A 22,680-nucleotide genomic window follows, 5' to 3' on the forward strand; every position below is an offset into this window, starting at 1 on the left:
TTCAGGCATCCCAGTCTGTGTGTGTTGTCTGTGGATACCCCCTTGGAGTGTGATTGTTTGTCAGTATATTGACTGGACATTATTTGCACCCTTCTGTGTGTTTGACACTGGTGTTGTGTGCTACAGGTGTGATGGGGGGGGGGTATGTGTACATTTTCCTACTTGTGTTTGACAGTCATGGAGTGTTGCAATGGGCCCTGTGTGTTGTGCTGCTGACATACCCCTGTCAAGTAGTTGGATACAGATGTGTGGCTGTTCACTGTTTTACATCATATTCTTCCTTTCAACCCTGTGCCTATACATGGGTTGCCTAGCTGTCTCCCTGAGTTGTTGCACTGAGGTGACTGTGGTTTGACTTCACTCACTGTGCCAGCCATGTGTGATCTGATGGGCTGAGGGTATTGTTATATGTTCCTTCTCTTGCATGTGATGTACACATGCTTGGTGGTTAGCTCCTTGGCCTTCCATTTGTGTGCACCTCACTTTATGTTTCCTATGTGTTGTCCTCCATTGCTGCTTGCATGTGGTCTGTGTATGTGGCTGTGTGTCAGTGTGGGGTATGTCTGTATGACTTGGCAGGCTGTGTGTCAGCCAGTCAAAAGTCTTTATTCGGTGTTCATTATACGAAAAAAACATAAAAGTACAAATTTAACATGGTTCCAGTTAAAATCATTTTAAAAAAGAAGAATACATTGTATGGTTAAAAAAATGCAACAAGCATTAATTAATTAAGATTAGGGCGATAATTTACACAGAATTTTAAAAAGCAGGCAATGGATTTAGCATATAGTTCATTTTCTAACATCAGGAGTGCTAGGAATGCTGGTCGACAGGTTCGAATTCCCAATTTTCTCAATAACGGAACAATCCATCGTCTGCGTGGAGCCTCGTAAAATTTACAGAACAGGGAGACGTGGATTGAAGATTGTGGGGAGTTATTGTCACACGGACATGGTGGCAGATTCCTAGTCCAGTCGTTCTGCTTGAGAAACGAGACCAACCTGTGAAATATGGTTAGTCTGAGTCGAGTAAGCCAAAATTTCTCAAATTGGGTTAAATTGTACTTCAGATATGGCTGGATCGAGAAGGTGGTTTGGATGATCAGCAGATGTTGGACTGAACGCTTTCCTATTTCTTCAGTCATTCGAGAGGGCGCCCAGATGAAGAAGAGAGATCCTTTTTAGCATTTTTCTGGGTATTTCAAAGATAGTGGCTGGGTGGGTAAAATATCTCTGCAGGCCTAAATCATTAAAAAAGGACTTTACGTAAGCTAACCATCTGATCTTTTGACTGTTATCAAGTAGCATACATTCCTCTCTGAGGTAACGGGTTAACTCACACTGTTCAGTGGTCCAGATGCGCTGCCATAGCATTATGGGCTGGATCTTTATAATGTCGGCTATGTGGTCCAGTCCTAATTCTAGGTGACAGCCATATGTCGTTGTGCTTTGGGGAACTTACAAAAGGTATCTAATAAAGAAGTTCTCTACCTTCTGTAATGCTTCAGTATTTAAGTAACCCCATAGCCCTGAACCATAACTGGCAACACTGATGCATCTCTTCGGGCGATCTCTTGCCTAGCTTTTAAGCAAAAGCCACCAGCGCTTTCGCAGTTCTTAAAAAGGATAACTTCCTGACTTGAATTGCCTGTACCCAGTTTATCTTCTTGTCTATTAGGACCCCTAAATATGGGTAAGAAGTTGTGGTCTCTAGGCTTGAGTTGTTACCAAATATAGCTTTGCTTTTTGTTTTATTTGTTCCCGGACCAATATGCATTGTGAATGTCTTTTTTATGTTAATTTTAAGATTCAGGGAATGCATACATTTACAGTATGTGTTAAGCGAGCGTTGTAGCTGACTGGAGTTCTGGCCAGAATAACGGCGTCATCGGCGTATAAAAGTGCCGGTATAGGACGACGCCGTATTGATGGTAAATCTTGGCTCTCTTTGACCATCTCGTGCTCTAGCCCGTTAGTATACAGTGTGAATAGAAAGGGGGCCAGAACACACCCCTGTCTGACCCTCCTCTCTATGCTAAATGGCTTGGTCAGCTCTCCCTCAACCCCATATCTTACCCTGGCAGATGCATCTGAGTAAAGCTCTCTTAGGAAGTTCACCAACTGGGGATCTACCCCCATGTCTAAAATTATCGCCCACAGCTTTGAGTGACTAACATAGTCGAAGGCTGCGGTTAGGTCTACATAGACCATGTGCAGGGCTCCTCCCTTCGCTGAGACATACTTCCCTATTAGTAGTTCACAGCCTGGTCAACCGTGCCAAGGCCTTCTCTGAACCCATATTGTAAATCCGATAGTATCTTATTGTCAGTGGCCCAGATCTGGAGACGGTCTAAAAAGATTTGTCCAACGGTTTTACCGAGGGAATCCAAAAGTGATATAGGCCGATAGCAGGCCGGGCTTTGACGGTCGCCCTTTTTAAAAATTGGAACCAGAATGGACGTGGACCATGACTCAATGGGTCCTGTGCTGATTGCTGCTTCAAATACCCTTGTTAAAATAGGAGACCACAGGTCTAAGTTATATTTAAAAAGGTCTGCCGGGACCCCATCCGGACCTGGTGCTTTGCCAGATTTTGATTTTTTAAGGGCACTGATGACTTCTTTATGTGTGATTTTTAACTGTAATGAGTAGTTGACTTGCTTCAAGCACTCTGCTGTGCCTGATAGGCTGTCATGGTCGTTTCTAAAGATGTTTGAAAAGTGTTCAACCCACTCGGTGGCGCCTATCGCCACTTCCAGCTTCGGGGAATCATATCCGTCACAAAGAAAAGGAGATTTAACTATCCTCCAAAAGGTGATATTATATTTCAAGAAGCAGCTCTCATGTAGTTGGTTCCATAAATTGTCCTTAATCTGTGTTTTACGATTTTTTAGGGCTAACTTGTATCTTTTCCTTAATTCCACTATTTCGTTTCTACGCCTTGTTTCCTCTGTTAGAGCTAACTTTAATTTTGTATAGGCTTTTGTACAGTCTGTGTTAAACCAACTCTCCCTTACGGGCCCTTTTGATTTCTTTTTACATAGCAATTCATCTCTTATGATTTTAGTGATGATCTCATAGTTGGACAATACCAACTCTGGGGTAGTAGACGGATCTAAACAGGCAAAGACCATGGGGAGAGCTTTCCTTAATACATTGGTCATTAATGAGTTTTCAATCTTACCCTATTTCAGTGAGAAGCCATTTAGTTTATCTAATTGAAGAGATTGCTGGTCCAGAATATTCCAATAAGCTTTCTCTGCCATAGCGGGGAAACTGCTCGTTGAAAATAAATTTGGAAAGTGGTCGCTAACTGCATTCATTATTCTTTCAAATGTGCCTAATCTTGGAATGATAGTTTTTGAGATGAGTATAAAGTCAATTATGCTATTAGCACCCCTTCCATTAAAAGTTCTAGAAAAAGGTACCGGTGGGTTGGCTATTCCGTTTGCAAAACCCAGATTTGTAGCTACCATTATTTCGTTCATGTGGTCTCCGCCAGTCGTGTGCGAGAAGTGTGTCGGGTTGTTCCCGCCCTCATCCTCAATACCACATGTTTTCGAGCCGCTATCTTTGCACAAAGTCAAATTAAAGTCACCGCCCCATAATAATGTTACCGATTCTTTAATATGTTTCTGGGGTAAGTCCTGAGTAAAAAGGAAATCTCATTTAAAACATCAGTTAATTCTGACGTGTTCAAGTTATTATAGAAATTTATAATGACAGAGATGGTGGGAGTTTTAAAACCTGATAATTGGTACCTAGCTTAAGGACTTCGATTTTGTCAAAGGGGAGGGTATTAGATATAAATGTTATCAGGCCCCCCTTAGCTCTTCCAGATACTGATGGGATGGCTTTTGAAAAGTAGGTTTTATAACCCAGCAATTGGACTGGAGTACATAGCCATGTTTCCTGTAGAGCAATAATGTTATGTGATATTGCTTCTTTACTCCAGTTAGTATTCTTAAGTTTATTCTGAAGCCCAGCTACGTTCCTGAAGATGATGTTGTAGTATTCCATGTTAAGTAGTAGTATTCCATGTTAAGTATAGAATTCCTTATTAGAATTGTTATTGTACATTCCTATCTCTACATTCTATGTGTGACCTGGTACTCAGATCTTACTGGTGTAATGCTGAAGGTGGTTGTTCAAGCTGTCTCTGTAATTAAACTTCTCTGAATACTTTCTGGACTTCCTGGAGTAATTTCTACATAAATTTGGCGACGATCGGGATTTATGACCCAGCAATCCTAAGAAGAAGAAAAACCTCGTGTTTTGTATTATGAGGAAGTTTTGAGTAACTGACAGCGTTCGTCTTTGCAGCTCAAATTTATCCAGGTATTTTATACTTTCCACGTTTAATGTGTATGTAGATCGCACCAGCGGCTGTTTAAAGTGTCAAGTGCTTTGATTGCACCAGCGGGAGTTGTTTTTTTCTTATTCTCTCTTCGTTTTTTTTGATGAACCTCTTTATTTGGATAACCATTTCTAATTAACTCTTTGCTGTCGAGTGCTGCTTGTGTGACACTTTCTGCTTGACTACAATTTTTTTTTTTGACATTTTTCCCGTGTTGTGCTGCTGTGTTATCGCATTGCGTTGTTTGAAATTTGAAGGTTGCCGAACGCGCGCTGAGCTGACTGCACTATTTCTGCATCTTTAAAAAAAATACTGTGAGCTTACCGAACGCGCGCTGCGCGCTGCTTCCCGTGCCTCTCAACGCCGACCTGCAACGAAAGAGCACAACACTCCAATACTACGTCACCACGCATCACGTCTCTACGTATGCGTCTTAGCGGCCATCTTTGTTGTGATTATTTCTTCGTTCCCATAGCAACGAAGCTACGATCGTATTTTTGACCTCCTTAAGCGATTTTGATCGTTTCTTCTTCTCGTTTTAACTACAAAGTACTCCGCTTTCAACAATAATCTCTATTTCCACATATATTTAACGTTTATCATATTTTTTTTTTTTTTAAAAAAGGAAGAAGAAACCAGACATTGAGAGACTTGAATGTGAGATATTTCCTGTTCTTCGCTTCACTACAGACAACGGTGACTACTTTTTTTATTTCCATGTTAAGTAGTAGTATTCCATGTTAAGTATAGAATTCCTTATTAGAATTGTTATTGTACATTCCTATCTCTACATTCTATGTGTGACCTGGTACTCAGATCTTACTGGTGTAATGCTGAAGGTGGTTGTTCAAGCTGTCTCTGTAATTAAACTTCTCTGAATACTTTCTGGACTTCCTGGAGTAATTTCTACAGATGTCTAATGTTGAATTCCTTTTATCAGCTTCAGATAGTAATTTGGAATTCGTTGAGGAGGGTACTATCTTAGGTGTACTGATTATATTGATCTGTTCAGTCTCTCCCTCCCCTGGTGTGCCTACCCTGTCTCCAACAATCCTGGGACTTCTTGAGTCTGGCATACTTGGTAATGGGCCCTTGGAAGTATTTAGAGAGTCCATTGTGTTTAATACACATGATGTCGTAGGGTGTACGTTGGTGAGTCCATCTACCCCATCCAGACCGGTAAGGGCAGAAAATCTGTTTGAGGTCTGGATTTTGAAGATTGAGCCCCTCGAGGTGTTGTGATGTGGGTTGATTGACCTTGATTGCTGGGGTAATAATGACCTAGGATAAAAGTAACTCAGGTCATGTATCCTGATCTCCTCCCCTCCGCTCTCATGATACCAGTCGTTAAGGTACGAGATGACTCTGTGGTCCCTGAAGTAGATAATTATCACATCGCCCTGCGTGTCTTTGGGCCTCTGTCCTACCCAACCAAGCCTTCTCACGTTTAAAATTTCCCCATTAATGTTGGGAGTTAAGGGTCTGTTATTCCCTAACCAGTATATTACTTTGTTTTTAAGGTCCGAATACCCTTCAGTTTTCCCTGTTTTTATCTCCGGAACCCCTGTCAGTATCGCAACAAAGGGGGCTGCTTCTGGGGGCAGGTCAATCCGTACATTGGAACCTTTTGAATTCCTGTTAATTTAACTTCGCCCTATCACTTTTTCCATATATATCCAATAGGTTGCTTTGGTGTTCAACAGATCCTTTCGCGGTGGGTGTTTTAGATGTTTTTTGGTCACTCATTGTCTTGGTAGGGGCCGGTGTTTTTTCCGGTAATGGATGTATCGGTTTTAGTGTTTTATTCCCTGTGCTTGCATTATGCGTCCCAGATTTTACTGTTAGTGTTAGTTTTCTATTGTCTTCTGCTAGACCCTTTAGTAAAGTTGTGTTTGTAGTGATGGCTTCCTCTATTGACCCCAAATGAGTTGCTAACCTTTTGACCCTTTCTACAAGGGGCAATAGAAGGGATTTTACTAGGACCTCGATATTCCCCATTAGGTCTCGGTTTAGGTGTTGGTTTAGGGAGGGCGGGGTCGATGACTGACCTGGAGCTGTTTTCCCAGTTCCTGTACTATGGATAGTCGGGGGATGCCAGGAAGTGTTAGGTAGTTTAGCCTGCCTCCCTTTATGACTGTTTCCCCCCTCTTTCTCTTTAGTGTGGGCCTGTTAGGTGGTAATAGGGTTTGAGGGTTGTTCTTTGGGTTAGACATTAAAGGATGAAGTATCAGGGATTCTTCGGGGATTATTTCTAGCACAAGATCTGTACTAGAATTCCTGTTGCTATGGGATCTACTGGGCTCAGATATTGTTGTGGCATCAAGGATTAGAGAGGGGACGCTAATATGTTGCTATTTGTAGATTTTTCCTTCCCGTTGGTCGAATTAGGAGTGGTGGCTTGTTGGAGTAGCCCTAGCGAGGAGCGCTTATTCTGGAGTTTTGTAGAGAGACAGCGCTCAGCGTTGGCAATCTCTTGTTCCAGCGCTGAGGCCGCCCTTGTAATGTACTGATCGATGGTGCCCCTCAAGGACCCTCCCGCTAGAGATTTCCTTCCCTTAACGCCCTTGGCACCCCTTGGGGACATAATCGAAAACACTCTGGTACTAGCTTGCGTTGTGAGCTCTGGCACATTGATAGTACAAGCAGCCAGGAACAATGTGGCAGTGAATCACTAAATGTTAGTACCGAACGTTCAAGGTACCTTCGTTTGCGGAGACTCTGATATTCCAACCAAGGGTGAAAGAGACCGGGCCCGGCCTGGCCTCCTCTGGCCACAGAGGGCCCGCCCTTTGCCCAGGCTTCGCTCGGCACCGCCCGCGCGCGTCCCGCGACGTGGAGGAAGGACCGGTGTTTTGTGCGCCTCCGGGCGCAGGAAAGGGCGTAGGTGGGCGGGGCTGTCCCTGCCGGGAATTATGGGCGCTGTAGTCCCCCCGCTTGGCGGCCGCAGAAGATGTAATGAGCGGCGGCGGGGGGGACCAGGTGCAAGGATGGGCAGCCTCAGATGCAGGCGCTCTCAGCAGCGCGGGTCCCCAGTGTGCAGACAATCCAAATGTTGGCAGCAAAGATGGCCAGGAAAGGGTTCTGGCAAGTGGCGTTGCATTGCGGTCTCCCGCTCCTGCGAGGGAGGACCGGTGTTTTGTGCACCTCCGGGTGTGGGAAAGGGCGTGGTTGGGCGGGGCTGTCCCTGCCGGGAATTATGGGCGCTGTAGTCCCCCCGCTCGGCGGCCGCAGAAGATGTAATGAGCAGCGGCGGGGGGGACCAGGTGCAAGGATGGGCAGCCTCAGATGCAGGCGCTCTCAGCAGCGCGGGCCCCCAGTGTGCAGACAATCCAAATGTTGGCAGCAAAGATGGCCAGGAAAGGGTTCTGGCAAGTGGCGTTGCGTTGCGGTCTCCGCTTATGATGCCACTTCCTGTGATGTCATGAATGTTCCATAATGTACCCCGGATGGTTTTAATCCAGAGCGGCGTCTCGCGTGCCCCAGTGTGTGTTCTCATTTTGTGCTTGGACTCAGTGTTCTTGCCATGAGTCTGGTGTTGTCGTCGTGTGTGAATTGCCCTGGCCCCCTGTGCTTCTATGCTGTGTGTTCCTCTGCAGCCACACCTGCTGAGGATGTCTCCCTAGTTGTTTAGTGTGTGGTGCAGGGTGTGGGTTCACCTGGCTGGTTATTGTGCATGGGGGAGCACAGGAGGGGCACATGGCATGTCCTTTCATGTTGGGGGGCCTAGTGTGTGGAGGGTGGAGGTGTGGCCCTGTGATCTCTGTGGACTGTCCATGCCTGGCACTGGCCCTGCCTTCTGCATTGTGTGCATGTTTCCCTGCGTCTTCACCCCTGCGGTGCCGTGACCGGGACATTACTTCGCGGTAGATGGGTGACCTGGATGTGGAGGGGTGTTTTTGTGACAGGTAGGACATATGTGTTCCTGTCCCCACCAGGGTGTCTGGTATGGACAGGAACCCTATATCTGCACATGGGTAATGTGTTGTTGTTGTGTGCAGAGTTGTGTTATAGCGTACCTGCGGCGGCGTCCGCAACGTTGCATGAGTTGCTGGTAGTGTATTAGGTACAGCACCAGGAAGACGTGTAGAGCTGGATCCATTGTGGTCGTGACCGGGCGGAGGGGACCGGGAATCTAGTTTCGCGCTCTGCTGTCGAGCTTCCGCCGTCTCTGGTTGGGCGGTTTCTCCGCTGCGGTGGGACTGGCTGTTTGGGCATCCTGATTTGTACGGCGGTCGGGACGTCATCCCACACGGCGGTGGGTCTCTATTGGCTCACACCACCGCGGTGGCGGGTGCATTTTACGGCGGTTTGCGTCGCACCGCGCCGGACCAGAAATGGGCTATGTTTTACCATACTAATATGGCGGGCGTGAGGACCGCTGCTGGTGTGCGGAAAAAAAATGCATTTTCCGCCAGCACCGCGGTGGTGCCTCCGCCCGCCATCATAATGGTCCCCCTAAGAGTGCTAGCATTTGTGTTTATGACAAAGGCATGACACACCTGAGCGCCACTTTCATGGAATCAAAACTGAACAGCTGAAAGCATTTCCTTCAGACATAAACAAAATGAGGGTGTCCATTCGTCGCAGAAATTATGCTTAGTGTTTAAAAAGCTAAAATGGCGATGCATTTTCTATAAATTCTCAGATATCATCCTCATTAGTTTCAGAAAAGAATTCTGGTATGCATTGGTGAGTGAAACATGTACTTCTAAAACCAGCAGCATGCTGCGAATATGTTCCCCAGTGTTCCACTGCAGCTTCCCTTCAGTGTTATAATGAACAACTAGCGTGCTAACATTCTGCCTTAATGACAAATTTGTGGCAAACCGAATGACTCCATGATAGAATAAAACCTATAAAACTGAACAGATGATACTGCAGTAAATGAACAAAACGGGGGGGGGGTCTTTTTGACATTGAAATTATGGTTAGTGCTCTATAAAGCTAAAATCAGGACATACTTTCTGGGAGTTTTCAAATATCAGCAAAATAGAAAAACATTATTCTGACAAGCTGAGTAAGCATGGTTGAGTCCCCACTTCAATGTTGAGCTGATGTGAGGACTTGAACCTGGTTCCTCCTTTCCAAGGTTCGAAGCTATGGCTGTGGGCCTACAGAGTTTAGATAATGAAGATGAATGGTGACCAGCTGACCAAATACCATCAAACAAAAGAGGTGTGCCAACTTCCTCTATCCAAGTGACACAAACCCAATTTTTCTTCAAATAAGATCCATGCAAGGTTGCTCATAACCAGTAAGTATCTCAACTCTTTCAATCATGTAATTAAAAAAATTGTGAAGTCCCTTGGGATTCGGGATACCTCCAATTCTACTCACATGCCAGGTGCACTCAGAACTGTATTAGACTGAACTAAGAGAGTAAAATGACATGTGGGATGGGACAATTAGGGCAGCTGCTCTGCCTGCATGAGTAGGGTTGTACCTTTTTCAGGTGGAATCCTTCCAAAGAAGTGTCCTTCAAAAGCTGCCTACTGACACCGACTGATTGAACGCTGCTAATGCGTTGAATTTCATGAATCACAGCATTAGTGTATGGAAGCCTCTTCCGGTCCTCATATTGGACTGTCTCCTTTTCTCCAAGGACAGCATCCAATTCCTTCTGGACTTTCTCTGGGGACAGACAATTATAATTTACTGTCAGAAAAATGAATAAGCACTTTAGGATAAATTATGATTGGCCAGACAAAAAAAAGCATAAAAGTTACAAGAATGTGTCCATGGTTAATTCAAGCAAGCCTGGCTGAAGACGGCTGTAATGCCAGAAAACGGTCCTAGGAAGCTTGTTTCCGGTCCAGGGAAGGCATGGCTTGGCATTTCGGGCTGGACTGTTCCCATGAGGCACAGGGTCAGACTGATTTGCATATGGCCATGTCTGAACTGGGGTGGCAGAGTGGGCTAAAGAACGGTGATGGATTAAACCCAGATCTGTTGACTGGGTGTGAGTGTTTGATTAGTTCAGATGCTCCGTCCATCACCACCCCCTTTTGTACCCCCATGGTTAATTCTAGAGCAGCATTTTGCCCTCATTTTTTCACTCAATGATCCATACTACCCATTGTAGAGCACTATGGTTGAATGTTTTTACTAGGTTTAATGACATAAAGGCTTTCTTTAAAATGTAAGAGATATAGAAGAGAACAAAATACTAACTGTTTTTCGGGTTGCTAAACATTTGTAATATATTTGGCAATATATATATATTTATGTCAGTAAGCTTTATTTAAGTTAAAGAAAGATTTATATTTTGTATACATGAGTAAACAATTGATCTTGAGGTATAGGATACAAATGTACAAAAATAGAGATCTGGGGATGGAAACACATATGAACAGTTCCTTAACATAGATGAGGTAACCATAAGAGAAAGCCACGTCATGAACTAACGAACGCAATCGAGCTCGTATAATGGGGGCAGAGGAAACTCTGGACACCCAACGGCATGTGAGGGAGAGAAAAGGAGAACAGTTGTGTAGGGGGAGGGGATAATGAGGGTTAGCAGGATAAGCGCACAGTGTAATCAAAGGATATCATCTGCTGTTTGTTTCATGACTGCCGGTCGTGTGATCAAGCGCCGCAAAGGGGGAGCAGGATAGCGACGAGCCACCGCATCTCCATGGTCGGACCTACCTCATGGGTCACACGAAGTTGCCAAAGACCTGAAGAGCACCTCTGGTTTTGTTGCCCCGGCAATGGCAGAACACTGTGGGGATGGTGCATTGTGGTGGTTACTTGTTGCCTAATCCAACCAGAGAAGACACGCCCTCTTCTACAGATGGCTGAATGGAAGAAATGTGCCTTGGCTTCTCAGTAGGGACTAAAAGCATCTCCTCTGGGATGTCAAAAAGGACAACCTGAGAGGTTCAATAAGGACAATCCTCTCATTGAAGTTGACCCAAATGGAATGTGCATGCTGTAATCAAAGAGAGCCCAATTCTACCTGGTGATATCCTTTTAACATTGGGATGTCTGCTTTCAACCAGTGAATGCCAGAGGCTCTGGAAAAAAAACTGGTAATCATCTGGCACATCTTCTAGCCCATTAGAATAGAACCATTATATTAAGTGAGGCCTCAAGAGAGTATCAAGAGATAAAGCTCTCAGAGTCAGTGGAAGTGTATTGACCGTATTAGACACATCATGCGTTTTGATTCATGCACTACATTTGTGTCAGAATGAGTAGTGAATCAAGATGCTGGTAATGAATCTCAGCATAAGGAAAGAGATGTGTCTTAAAAGGGAGAGGCATGCTAGCAAATTTATTCCCCACTCGCCGGAAACCGGCTAATGCAGTGATCTTACTCACTGCACATCTGTCCCCATAGTTGCATCGATTGCAGTTATTACTGGTGGCACCTCAACACACATAAAATGAGTGAAAGAGATAGCCATGGACAGCATGCTGGCGTACACATACTGGACACCTGTGCCCGCAATTATAAGTAAGTGGAACATGGTCAGGGCACAATGACACACGCAGGGGATACGAAAGTGACATCTAAAAATGGCGTGGGAGCCGTGATCGGTGGTGTGGTTCACTGAAAACAGACTAGCTGTGAATGTTCCAGTCAAAAAGTTACCCCGATGTGAGTAACAACGCCAACCAAGATAGTGTGACACACAAACGCATAGACGTATAGGGGGCCTCATTGGCATGGAGTGCGGTTTGAAGAGGATTAACTGTGAGTGATATGGTTTGAAATGAACACTCAGTGGTTGTGGTAAAGACATACCTCTTTCGTGGTGGATGCAGAATAGAAAATACTCACATGAGCCTCTCAGGAATCGCAGCGTATTACCTGCCCTCTGCTACTCAAATGCTGGTGGGAGGCGGTAACCCTGTTTCTGTATTTAAAATGTCAGCACGTCTGCTCAGGGGATCTGAGTGACATGGGGGCATAGAGTGTAACCCAGCATTTGCGTCAGGACTTAATGGCAGCCATACTGAGTATACAATTTGCTAGTGTGGCGTCTCTACATCAATGGCATACTGGTCTTTTGGAGTGGTGACATAGAATGGTGTGCAGCTTTTTGCGATTGGGTCAACACTCTTGACCCATTACGGAAATGTACAAGCACTAAATCAGACAACATCATCCCCTTTCTTGACCTATCAATCTCTATCTAAAATGGGGCAATATTCACCACCAACTACAGAAAACCCACTGATAGGAACAGTCTCTTATTGTATGAAAGCTACCACCCCAAGGCCCTCTGAGGCAACCTCCCGGTGGGGCAGTTCCTCCGTCTCCGCAAAGAACTGCTGTATTACCAGGGATGGATTACAATGAAGCGCAGGCAGGCACACCTATTTTTGTGTGGAAGAGGTTCCCCCCGTATCCCTCAATGGCTCTTGTTGTGAACAACATTTTGAATGTCTGCAAGAAGGAAGCATTGGGTGTGATTGGGAGTCTGCCCTGAATGAAAGACTAATGCAGCCTTACCACTGTTTGAGTTAGAATGCCTCATTGCTGCAGAGGTCTGAGCTCTGATCAGCCTGCAGGCTAAAGACATCTATTATATTAAGATTGGCTTGGATGCCACATCTGCCATTCCAGAATACTGTTTGCACCCTGCCAACAAAAGCCAGATCTGCCAAATATGAGAGCTCTTCTAAATAGGATCACAACCTTGTGTCGAATTCCCTTCATTGCTCCGTGAAGTATTGCTTTATGCTATCAGAATAAAGTACCTTCTTTTAATTCAAAAGATAATCACTGGACTGGACAATACGTTATTCTTTCTATTGACTGAATGTTGAGTTCTGAGCTCTTGCCCCGACGCAACTTGCCTGGGAGGCCTTTGATTGCTCATGCACACTTCCTTGAAAGTCAAGTGTGGAATGGATGTACTTGGCCAGATGTGTAGAGTCTCAGGAAGACATACTTCTGTACTCTAGTGGCAAATGGCTACAACCACCTTGGCTGGGCCCATTGCCCATCTACATGGAGTATGAGACCTCACAAGTGGGCTGAACCACACTCGTTTTGTGAGCTAATCATCCTTCTTCACATTAGGTGCATGTGCAATACCAAGACAGCATAACTTTCTACTAAAATAAAAGAAGTTCAACTTAGTGCTGACTCACCATTGTGATAGCATGATGGACAGATGTGGGAGTAACATTCCTACTGTTGGCAAGGTTTCATATATTGCAGATTAATCTTGAGATAACTGCACAAATGGTCCAAATGTGGCAGCAAGATTCAGGTTCATACTGAAATGGAATATATTTGCAGCCATATTTTGTGATCCAATGGTGAGGCTATAGGCCAAACACAAAGGGAAAAGTCAATTTGACTCCTCTGTTATGGAACCTTGCAAAGACCCAGGAAGATAACTTGCTGTGCATAGTCACATGTTGTCTGACTTAAGTGAACATACAGTCGACTTAAGTGAACATACAGTCATCATGTTCTCCCAATATATTTTGTATAGCACATTGTTGGACAAGTTGCATTGATCAGGAGTGGCAACACTACTGCGGAAGTGCATACAAACAGGAAGGCACTATTAGCTGCTCAGATCTTTCAGCTGCCAAAAGTTAATTTGATTTCTCTAATGTCCCTAGAAACAAACTGACACTTTAGGAGTTTGTTTCTGAAAAGAAATAGACAAAGTGTGGTTGACTGCAGTCAAAAGCAATGACAGCCCTCTACCAAATGTATTGTACCTTGACAAGAACAACTGTGACAATGGTCCTCTTCATGGTACAGAGATATATTCTGGTCTGTAGGTTATCTCACATTTGACTGAGAGTAGGCTGTCAGGATGGCAGAGGTAATGTCCTCTGGCACCCTGATAAATAGAGTACGATCTGGCAAACCTTAAATCAAGCCCATGTATCTTGTAAAGGTGATCAATCACTTGTAGTGCCCCTCAAAAAAGGGCTCCACCAGGGTTTGCCAGTTGCTACTCTAAAGTTCAGTAGGTAGCAAACAAGGCATTTTGGCAATCCTAAAGGCAGTTGTAAATGTCTGACTCTTTCATCCTTATACTTGTTGAAGGATTTTGGTTGGTGTTAAATCCAAAAAACATGATCAAAGAATCTACTTGTTGGTCTAAATGCAACTTAGTTAAAGAAAAAAAAAACGAAGAACCGAGCTTTAAAAATCAATACAACTGGCAAAACTGACAAGTGGTGGGGGAGCAAATGAGAAACACCAAGTCCTGTCACTACTGATTGGTGGACAATGAATCCAAAAATAGGGTCAACACATGCGGCAGAAGGTGACCCTGCGATACACTGGTCACTAAAAGTAAGTTCTAAGAAAGGATTATCACTTTCTGTGGGGGATTGGTCAACACACTGAGATACATATCCTTTGGTCAATGGGACACTTACCAAAAAACAAAAATGGTGCTGGGCTGTTCCAAAGAGCAGCAGCCTCTTGAGTGACATATGGAGGGCTTTTTGGTTAGACATTTGCAGAACATTATTATAGCTATTTATTAAGTGCTAAAATGAAATGCATCCACAGGCATATGGTAGGGTGTCAGTCCCTTAGGAAGTCTCAATAACATTTAACTAATTGTATCTGGCACAATAGAACACAGTTGTTTCACTGTAATGATGTCAGTACTGTATTGTTTGTGTTTCAGTACTATTGTCTCAACATTGCGGTAAGCAGATACAAAGAAGAGGGCGGGGGGAGTCTAGATTACATGTCAGTGATACTCATTGCTCTGTATCTGCTCTTCCTCATCAAATTGCTAACATTTCTCACGCCCACTAGGTGAGTGAGGGCAAGGTGTCTATAGCTTAAAACCTGAAACACCCAACAACGTCTCCTTTACCACAGGCGCCACTTCAAACCCTATGCCCAGTCAAGATCACTGGGGTCCAATGATCTGAAACGTCATAAATTCCCTCGCATTCACAAGGCCAGAAGAGGTGGTACATCATTTGTTTTCCTTGCCTTGAAGTCGTGGAATGCCCTCCCTCTCAGTCTGAAAAGTAGCTCGAATGAAGCTGTTTTTTTCTGAAAGTGCCTCAAAACACTACTCTTTGACGTAATTTAGGATCACTGTAGTTGAAGGTGCTCTTTCCGCCAATGCCAGGTCACTTCTTTGGCCATAGCTGTGCACTCTACAAATGTATTGTATAGCATTGTACTGGAAGTTGAAGCATCAAGGGGTACTTCAGATCTATGAGACAACAATGAGGAACATACAAACACTGGGATGAGGAGTTTAGATCTGGGACAAAACATATGTCTATTTTGGGGTGGAGCCATACCTTCCCAAAGTAGGCGATCGGGTTTAATAAGGATTAGTGGAAAGTAATCTAAGCATTCAACATCAAGAGGCATAAGAGTGTGGACACTACAAGGCCCTCACCTTGGATGTCTGGTTGAGTGATCATGTGAAGGATTGCCCATCGAAGGGTAGTTGTTGTGGTCTCAATTCCAGCCTCAAACAGGTCACGTAAAATTCGTTCCAAGTTGTCTTGGTCGAAAGTAGAGTTGGCATCTCCAGTGTCCTGATTGTGAGGATAAGAAGCAAGTTTAGCAGTTGAATGCATTACAACATCACTATAATTGAAAATAAAGCAGAATTGCATTCAGCATGAATTCAAATGATGAATGGAAAATCAGTCCTACTTAATAGAATGTGTATTGTACTGAAACCTAAAGCATTAAATTAGAGTTCATAAGCATAAGATGAAGTACAGAAAGCAGTTGCAAAATATTCTGTAACTATTTTATTGGCTTTAGATAACGTATTTTATTCAAGCGTGCAGTTTACATAAAATGTTTTGTGAAATACTAGCAGGAGACTTGTTCAAATACAACATTTCAATGCCATTTTTACCTCAATGCCTGTATCCTCAAATACTTTTTTAAGTGAGATTCACATTTGAGTAAAAGAAAAATGACAATATATACTGCCAAACCGCGATTACTACAACAACAAAAAAATTAACAAAAATCTTCAAGGAATTTTCCTAGAACAAGCTATTCAAATTTACTTACCCCAACTTCTACAAGCCAGGTAAAATGTATAGAGTTAATAGTCCTTATAGATACTACAATTGTAGTTTACCTATGGTGTTACAATTTGATCCAGTGGAGAAGCGTAATTCGTGGGGAGAGGTGTGGCAAAGCGGCCAGGGCGACTGACGATAGACGCTGGGGATCACGGTTCGATCTCTGGCTCCGGTGGCAGGGGTCTGTCCAGCACCATGCGACTCTGGGCAATAGCTCGCCTAATCTTCCCAATGGCCCCCAGCACTGAGATACCCCTTTTGGGGTGATTCGTGCGCTATACAAGTACTGGATCTACTTTTACATTTAATTCCCCTCATTTTTGCACGATCCTTTAAAATTGCAGTGATTAACTGTTACTAAAAACCAGTGGTGTTAGGAGTTTTGCTCTGGCCCACTTCTTTGGACTAGTAGTCCCAGGGGCTCATAACCCTATCCTGAAAATCATTTCGGACTAATCTTCATAGAAATGAAAAACCAGCATTGGGTGTGGGATGGATTCTACAGGGCCAGACCGTGAACCACAGGCAGCTCAGGCAAAAAAAATCAAACCATTCCTGTTAACGTCCTCCCCTCTATCCATTCTTGGCCTTCCTTCTCTTCATCATCCTCCTTAGTCCTCTCTTCAAGCTATCACTGAGGCTGTGCAATGAATCCTGGGCAGCAGGAGAAAGTGAGTGGGGCGCCTGTGGCTCCAGCCATCCGAGGAAATGACTGGTAAAAATAAATAATTAGGCTCTTATTTCACAGTTTTTCCCCCACAGCAATTTGTTGCTGCCTATTCAGACTCACCCCAATGCTCAATAATATATACATTACAGATGTAACTTTTAAATGGTATCTCAGTTTCGACCCCTTGTTACTCACTGCATTGTACTATATTGTTTTGAAACATTTATAAAATGCTGACACTACTGACACTGACACTAGTGAACACCTAAATGGGGCAGAGATAGCGGTGACAGATGATGCCCTCCGGATGTCCCGAGCCCCAGACCCCCCCCCCCCGAGTATCGACTGCGGGGGGCCTCGGACTTGGACTATTCGTTAGGTCAGCGGGATGCCAAGGAAAGGGAGGGCCCTGGAGACACCGAGAGCATCTCAGTTAAAGAGGTGGAATCGGCGATCAATAGGCAACTACCTAACAAAGCCCCAGGCCTAGATTGACTACCAGGAGATCTTTTCTGCTCCCAGCCAAAAATCTGGGTGCCGTACTTGGCTGTTCTATTCAATGCTGTCCTCTGGGGAGCCAAGTTACCGGACACCTGGGCAGGAGCCGAGATTGTGCCAATCTTCAAGAAGGGCTGCCCCTTAGTGCCATCAAACTACCGGCCGATAAGTCTCCTGGATACTTCACAGAAGCTAATGGGCCGAGTCCTTCTGGACAGATTGCTGGGGTGGATGGAGGACCCAAAAATATTGACTACCCTACAGGCCGGCTTCAGAGCTGGAATTTCGACCCTGGACCAAATTTGTAGGTTGCAGGTGCTTTTCTGGGAGACAACAACAGTAGAGGGTGGCAGCCTCTACCTTGTCTTCGTAGATCTGCGGGCTGCCTTCAACCTTGTCCCCAGGGAAAGCTTATGGAGGGTACTGAAAGAACTAGACCTCCCGCCCTATCTGCTAGATGTCCTGATGCGCTTCCATGCAGGGAACTATGCCAAGGTGAGATGTGAGAAGAACGGGGAATTATCAGCCCGCTTCCCCGTGACCAGAGGCGTACGCCAGGGCTGTGCCCTGGCTCCGACGCTCTTTAGTCTTCATATAAATGGCCTGGTGGGTGAACTGGAAAGGGTCAGGAACAGCGATGCTCCTTGGTTGGCCACTGACCGGGTACCTGCTCTGATGTTCGCAGACGACACCCTGCTGTTGTCTCGAACATCATCAGGTATCCAGAGAGTCCTGGATGGTTTTGTATCCTTTTGCGCTCTGAGGGGATTGGAGGTAAACGTAGCAAAGACGAAGTTTATGATCTTTCATCCCCCAAAGCGAACTCGCCCTAACCCGGTATTAAATGGCGTCCCGCTCGAAAGGGTGAAAACCTTTGTATACTTGGGGGTCACCCTGACTGAAGATTTCGGTTGGGGCCCACAGGTATCCAAATCTACTTTGAGGTTGGCGCAGATCGGAGGGGGCATTGGCAAGTTCCATTAACAACCCTGTTTAAGCCAGTTGCCCCAGCCCTTGAGAGCTATGGGGTGCAAGCTAGACCTGCTGTGATGTATGGTGCAGAACTCTGGGGCCATAAGAGTACACCAAGCCTCCTCAAGGTGGAACAGGCCTTTATGCGGAACCTGATAGGCCTCCCCCAGAGCACCCCGCTCACATCCTTGAGACTAGATCTAGGCCTAGAGTCCATCTCAGAACTGCTAGCCACACGACCGAGTTGAATTCGCTGCAGTCTGGGGGCACCTAAAGACCAGGAATATCCCCTGGCTAGCCCATATAAAGGCCCTTGTACAACAAATTGGTATGCCCCAATTATGGGAGACCCCGGAGGTGAGCTGCCCGAGGGTGAAGAGAATGGAGCTCTTGGCTTCCCTGAGACATTACAACCTAAGCCTTCTGCATAGCTCGACAACGCTGGGCAGTCTGTCTGCAGAATATTTGCAGGTAAAACTCGTGTCTAAGAGGGAGGAGTGTTTGGACTTAATACAGCCTCCCCTTGCAAGAAAACTTTATACACAATTAAGACATGGCTGTCTACCTATTGGGGCATTTACTTGCAAATGGAATGGACAAGAAGAGGGAATTTGCCCAGTTTATAATAACACCAAAGAGGATATTGTTCACGTCTTATTCCTCTGCCCAGCCTACAGTACAATAAGGAGATGCTGGTTGGTACCGCTATGTAGAAGCCTTGGTTTAAGACAATGTGCACAAGCTGTCAGAATTTAAAGATATGACACCTCCCCCTGTATTGTGTTTGCGGTATCCCGTTTTTTATATGGTATGTGGCGCAGAAGGCTCACTTTAATGAATTGTGACAATCTATGATAAACTGGGATGTTTTGATACCTTACTTTGATAACTTACTGTTTAATAACTTTTTAACCATGTATTTTTTAATTATTTATGTATTTTATTCCGTGTATGTACATATTTTATCTGTGCTTTTATGGTCTATGACCGCAATAAAGTTATCAAAATGCTTTCCACAGCATATAGGGTGCTGAAGTTCTTGCTTAAATGGGTAGCACTCAATACTGAGTGCAGTATTTTGGTTGGAAATGTGTTGTCTTTTGTGTTGATTCTGTATTTTATCCTGTATGGGAAGTGTTTCATGTTGTGCATGATGACCACTGAGATGCAGTTATCATATTATTGGATGCAGTACTTAGTAGTGTGATGGATGAAGAAGTGTGAGAAATAGGCGTTCAGCTTATGGTTTTTAATAAACTGGCAGCATTGAGTAGCTCTGAAGATCCCTTTTTGGTGTTTCTTATGTCCATAGTCCACTTAGCTGGCGACTCTACTGGGCTGTCCAGTCTAAGATATTTTGTTTATCTCTTCATGGTCCTGTGTAGACATAGGTTAAAGGGAGAAGTGGTGGAGAAATCTGCTGGGATGGCCTTTGTTGATGTCATCCTAAATGTGATTTTCACTTTGAGATGACAGGAAGTGGCAGTAGATTGTTGCTAGTTTGGATCTGCAGTGTTGGATTAAATTATAGTCTACTTCTGGCCTGCGGTATGTGGCAGATCTCCTCAGATATTCTGTGCTTGTTAAGTTGGTGATGGGTGGTTTATTGCTATGGAAATGTATAATACAGGCTAATGGATATGACCCTCAGCAGGTTTGTCTTAGGTGTGTGTGTAAGAGTGTCAAGCAGTAAAAGGGAATTATTATGCAGCCTGCATGAACTACAATCGACTGTCTGACTGTTGAGTGTTATGATATTAGTTTTAGTGGAAGTTATACATTTTATTGCAATTTACTGGCGTAAAGCCCCTATGGTACAACTCTATTTCATGTAGGCCCGACTCAATCTTGGATAATGGAAGTCGCCATCTTTTAAATCTTAAACAATGGAAGCCGCCGTCTTTCACGATTTTTGCAGAATCATTGTCATGTCTGTTATATGAGACAGATGTCATCTGACCTTATGAAAACATCAAGTTATTCAACCAATGACATAGATGTAACACTTGATGAGACATCTGCCTGGGTTAAAACGTTATTCTTCACAATGTCAAGGTTACTTTAGAATAAAAATTAGACATATAGCCGAAATAGTGTAGTCTGAATTGACGTCCTTTAACCTTATATGTTCATAAGGAAACATCTGGGGGACACACCTCTGTTGCACGTAATCTATGTCAGACATTCTACATTTTAGTAAGAAATTCCAATTTCTGATAATATTTAGTATATAAGACTGCCAATTGAGCATTTGTCAAAAGAGTTAGTTCGTCCAGATTATCGCACAAGATTCTGCCAGAGATAGCCTGACCACACTGCCAGCACACTTTGCAGATCCTACATGTCGCCTGAAGCTGATAAAGCTGAGTCTGGGAGGAAACCCACAGCGTGTGTTTGCCCTTCGCAGGGAACACTGTCTTCATGTCTCTGCTGATAAAATTAGCCATTGCTGTCAAAAGGATACGCAGTACGTCTCTTCTCCCTAAGAAAGTCTAGACTGACATTTTCTCTGCCTTCTGTGCTCTCTTAGAGTAGCACATAGAAGTAGATACTATGGTGTTAGGTTCAAGATGGCATTTTAACGATGTTAGACATTTTCATTTCATTCTTATTATTTATAATGTGCCTGCTTGCCGTGGTGGGCCTTGAACCTTTGACTTGGTCCCAGTGATGAATGACCATATGTCCCCGGTTGGCACTTTTAAGCACTAGAAAGCACATTTTTACATTTAATCTTTAACAATTCATATCTCCAGTTCTTTACATTGGAGTTTGTCATTTTGGGGTCATTTTAAAATTTGAAATATTTCATATAAGCCTACCTACTTATACCAGCTAAGGGTACCCTCCCTTTCCAGGGGCACTTTGATTACAGACTTGGTTGTGACCTCGCCTGAGACTACCCTTACTCTTTTTGCCTCTCCTGGCACATACTGCTCTTGGGACACCAACTTCTCAACCACCATGGTGTGACTGGCGCTTGTGTCTATTAGGAAAGTGATAGGGATCCCATTCACCTGAATGGGGTGTAAGTGCCATCGCTCACCCTCAGGGTCACCAGCTTGAACCTGTCTCCCAGCAAAATAATAAGAGGACCTCCTTATCTGTGGTATTCTCCTCTATGGCTACACTGGACAGCCCAGTGCTAACCACCTTTTTGGAACAGGCGGGGTCACCTATGAAGTGATCTGGCTGCTGATAGTCAAAACACACCTTGTTCTCAAATAACTTTTTAAGCCTCTGCTTGTCAGAGTTGGGATGGGATTTTGGGTGTTTGGTGTTTGGGGTACTGAGGAAGTTTCTTTGGTTGGCTTACCACCCCCCTCTTTAGGTTTTGTGGGTCTAACACCCCCCCCCCCTTCTTGCAGGGTCCCCGTTGAACTTCTTGGATACTCTTGTCCTTACCCACTTATCAGCTTTCAGAGCCAGCTCTCTAGGGCTAGAAAGCTTTGAATCTACCAGATACTGGTGTAACTTTTCTGAGGGACAATTACTCAAAAAGTGCTCCTTCATAAACAGATGATAGCTCCTCTTATAGGTATTTTCTTTGTTACCATGTTTTCAGCCCTCTAGTGTCTTTTCTTAGATGTCAACAAAGTCCACCCAAGATTGGGTACTGACTTTCTTGGTGCCCTCGAACTTCATACTGTACTGCTATGAGGTGAGCCCAGACTTCCTGATCAGATACTGTTTTATGTGGGAGTAAGATTATGCTGCAACACCTTCTAGGGTCAGGAGTCAATCCCTCCCAGCTACTGAGATCAACTCCCACAGGACCTAACTCTCCTCATTCTAAGGGCCCTCTTAAATGCTGCCAGCCATTTATCTATGCTTGCTCCCTCCTGTTGGCTCTTACAGAGGTCGAGGGCTCAAGATCGGAGAAAGTGAGGTGGATTAAGTAAAAAGTGAAGAGCCTGACCCACCTGCGTGAGTCACCTCAGTTGAAGGTATGAAAAGTTACAGCCGAAAATAAGAAAGGTGCAGCAGAGCAAAGGAACGTGAGCAGACACAGGTCTGTTCATTACAGATTTTCGAATGCAGGCGCTGAAGCACGGCGTGAACTTTGCAGAAAGATAATTTTGGGCCAGTTACGGTGCACGTGGAAACTGAATACAAAACGAGTGTACAGTCTGCAATTCGCCTGAAATAATGAACTATTTGGAAAATGTAATTGCTGA

The 22,680-nt window shown here is 44.4% G+C and overlaps 1 protein-coding gene across 2 annotated transcripts in view; it reads right to left on the reverse strand.

Annotated features, from left to right (window-relative positions):
• The window catches only part of LOC147684141 (cytochrome P450 2J2-like), a 177,799-nt gene that overhangs the window by 54,930 nt on the left and 100,189 nt on the right, over positions 1-22,680 (reverse strand). For both annotated transcript variants that reach the window (XM_086944531.1, XM_086944532.1), the window contains exons 6-7: positions 15,714-15,855; positions 9,800-9,987 (exon numbers count right to left, since the gene is read on the reverse strand). In XM_086944531.1, the coding sequence (XP_086800657.1) occupies positions 9,800-9,987; positions 15,714-15,855 (330 nt within the window). The remainder of the gene's footprint in view (positions 1-9,799; positions 9,988-15,713; positions 15,856-22,680) is intronic.

Source organism: Lissotriton vulgaris, chromosome 11 (assembly GCF_964263255.1).
Source record: "Lissotriton vulgaris chromosome 11, aLisVul1.2, whole genome shotgun sequence".
Classification (NCBI taxonomy): domain Eukaryota; kingdom Metazoa; phylum Chordata; class Amphibia; order Caudata; family Salamandridae; genus Lissotriton; species Lissotriton vulgaris.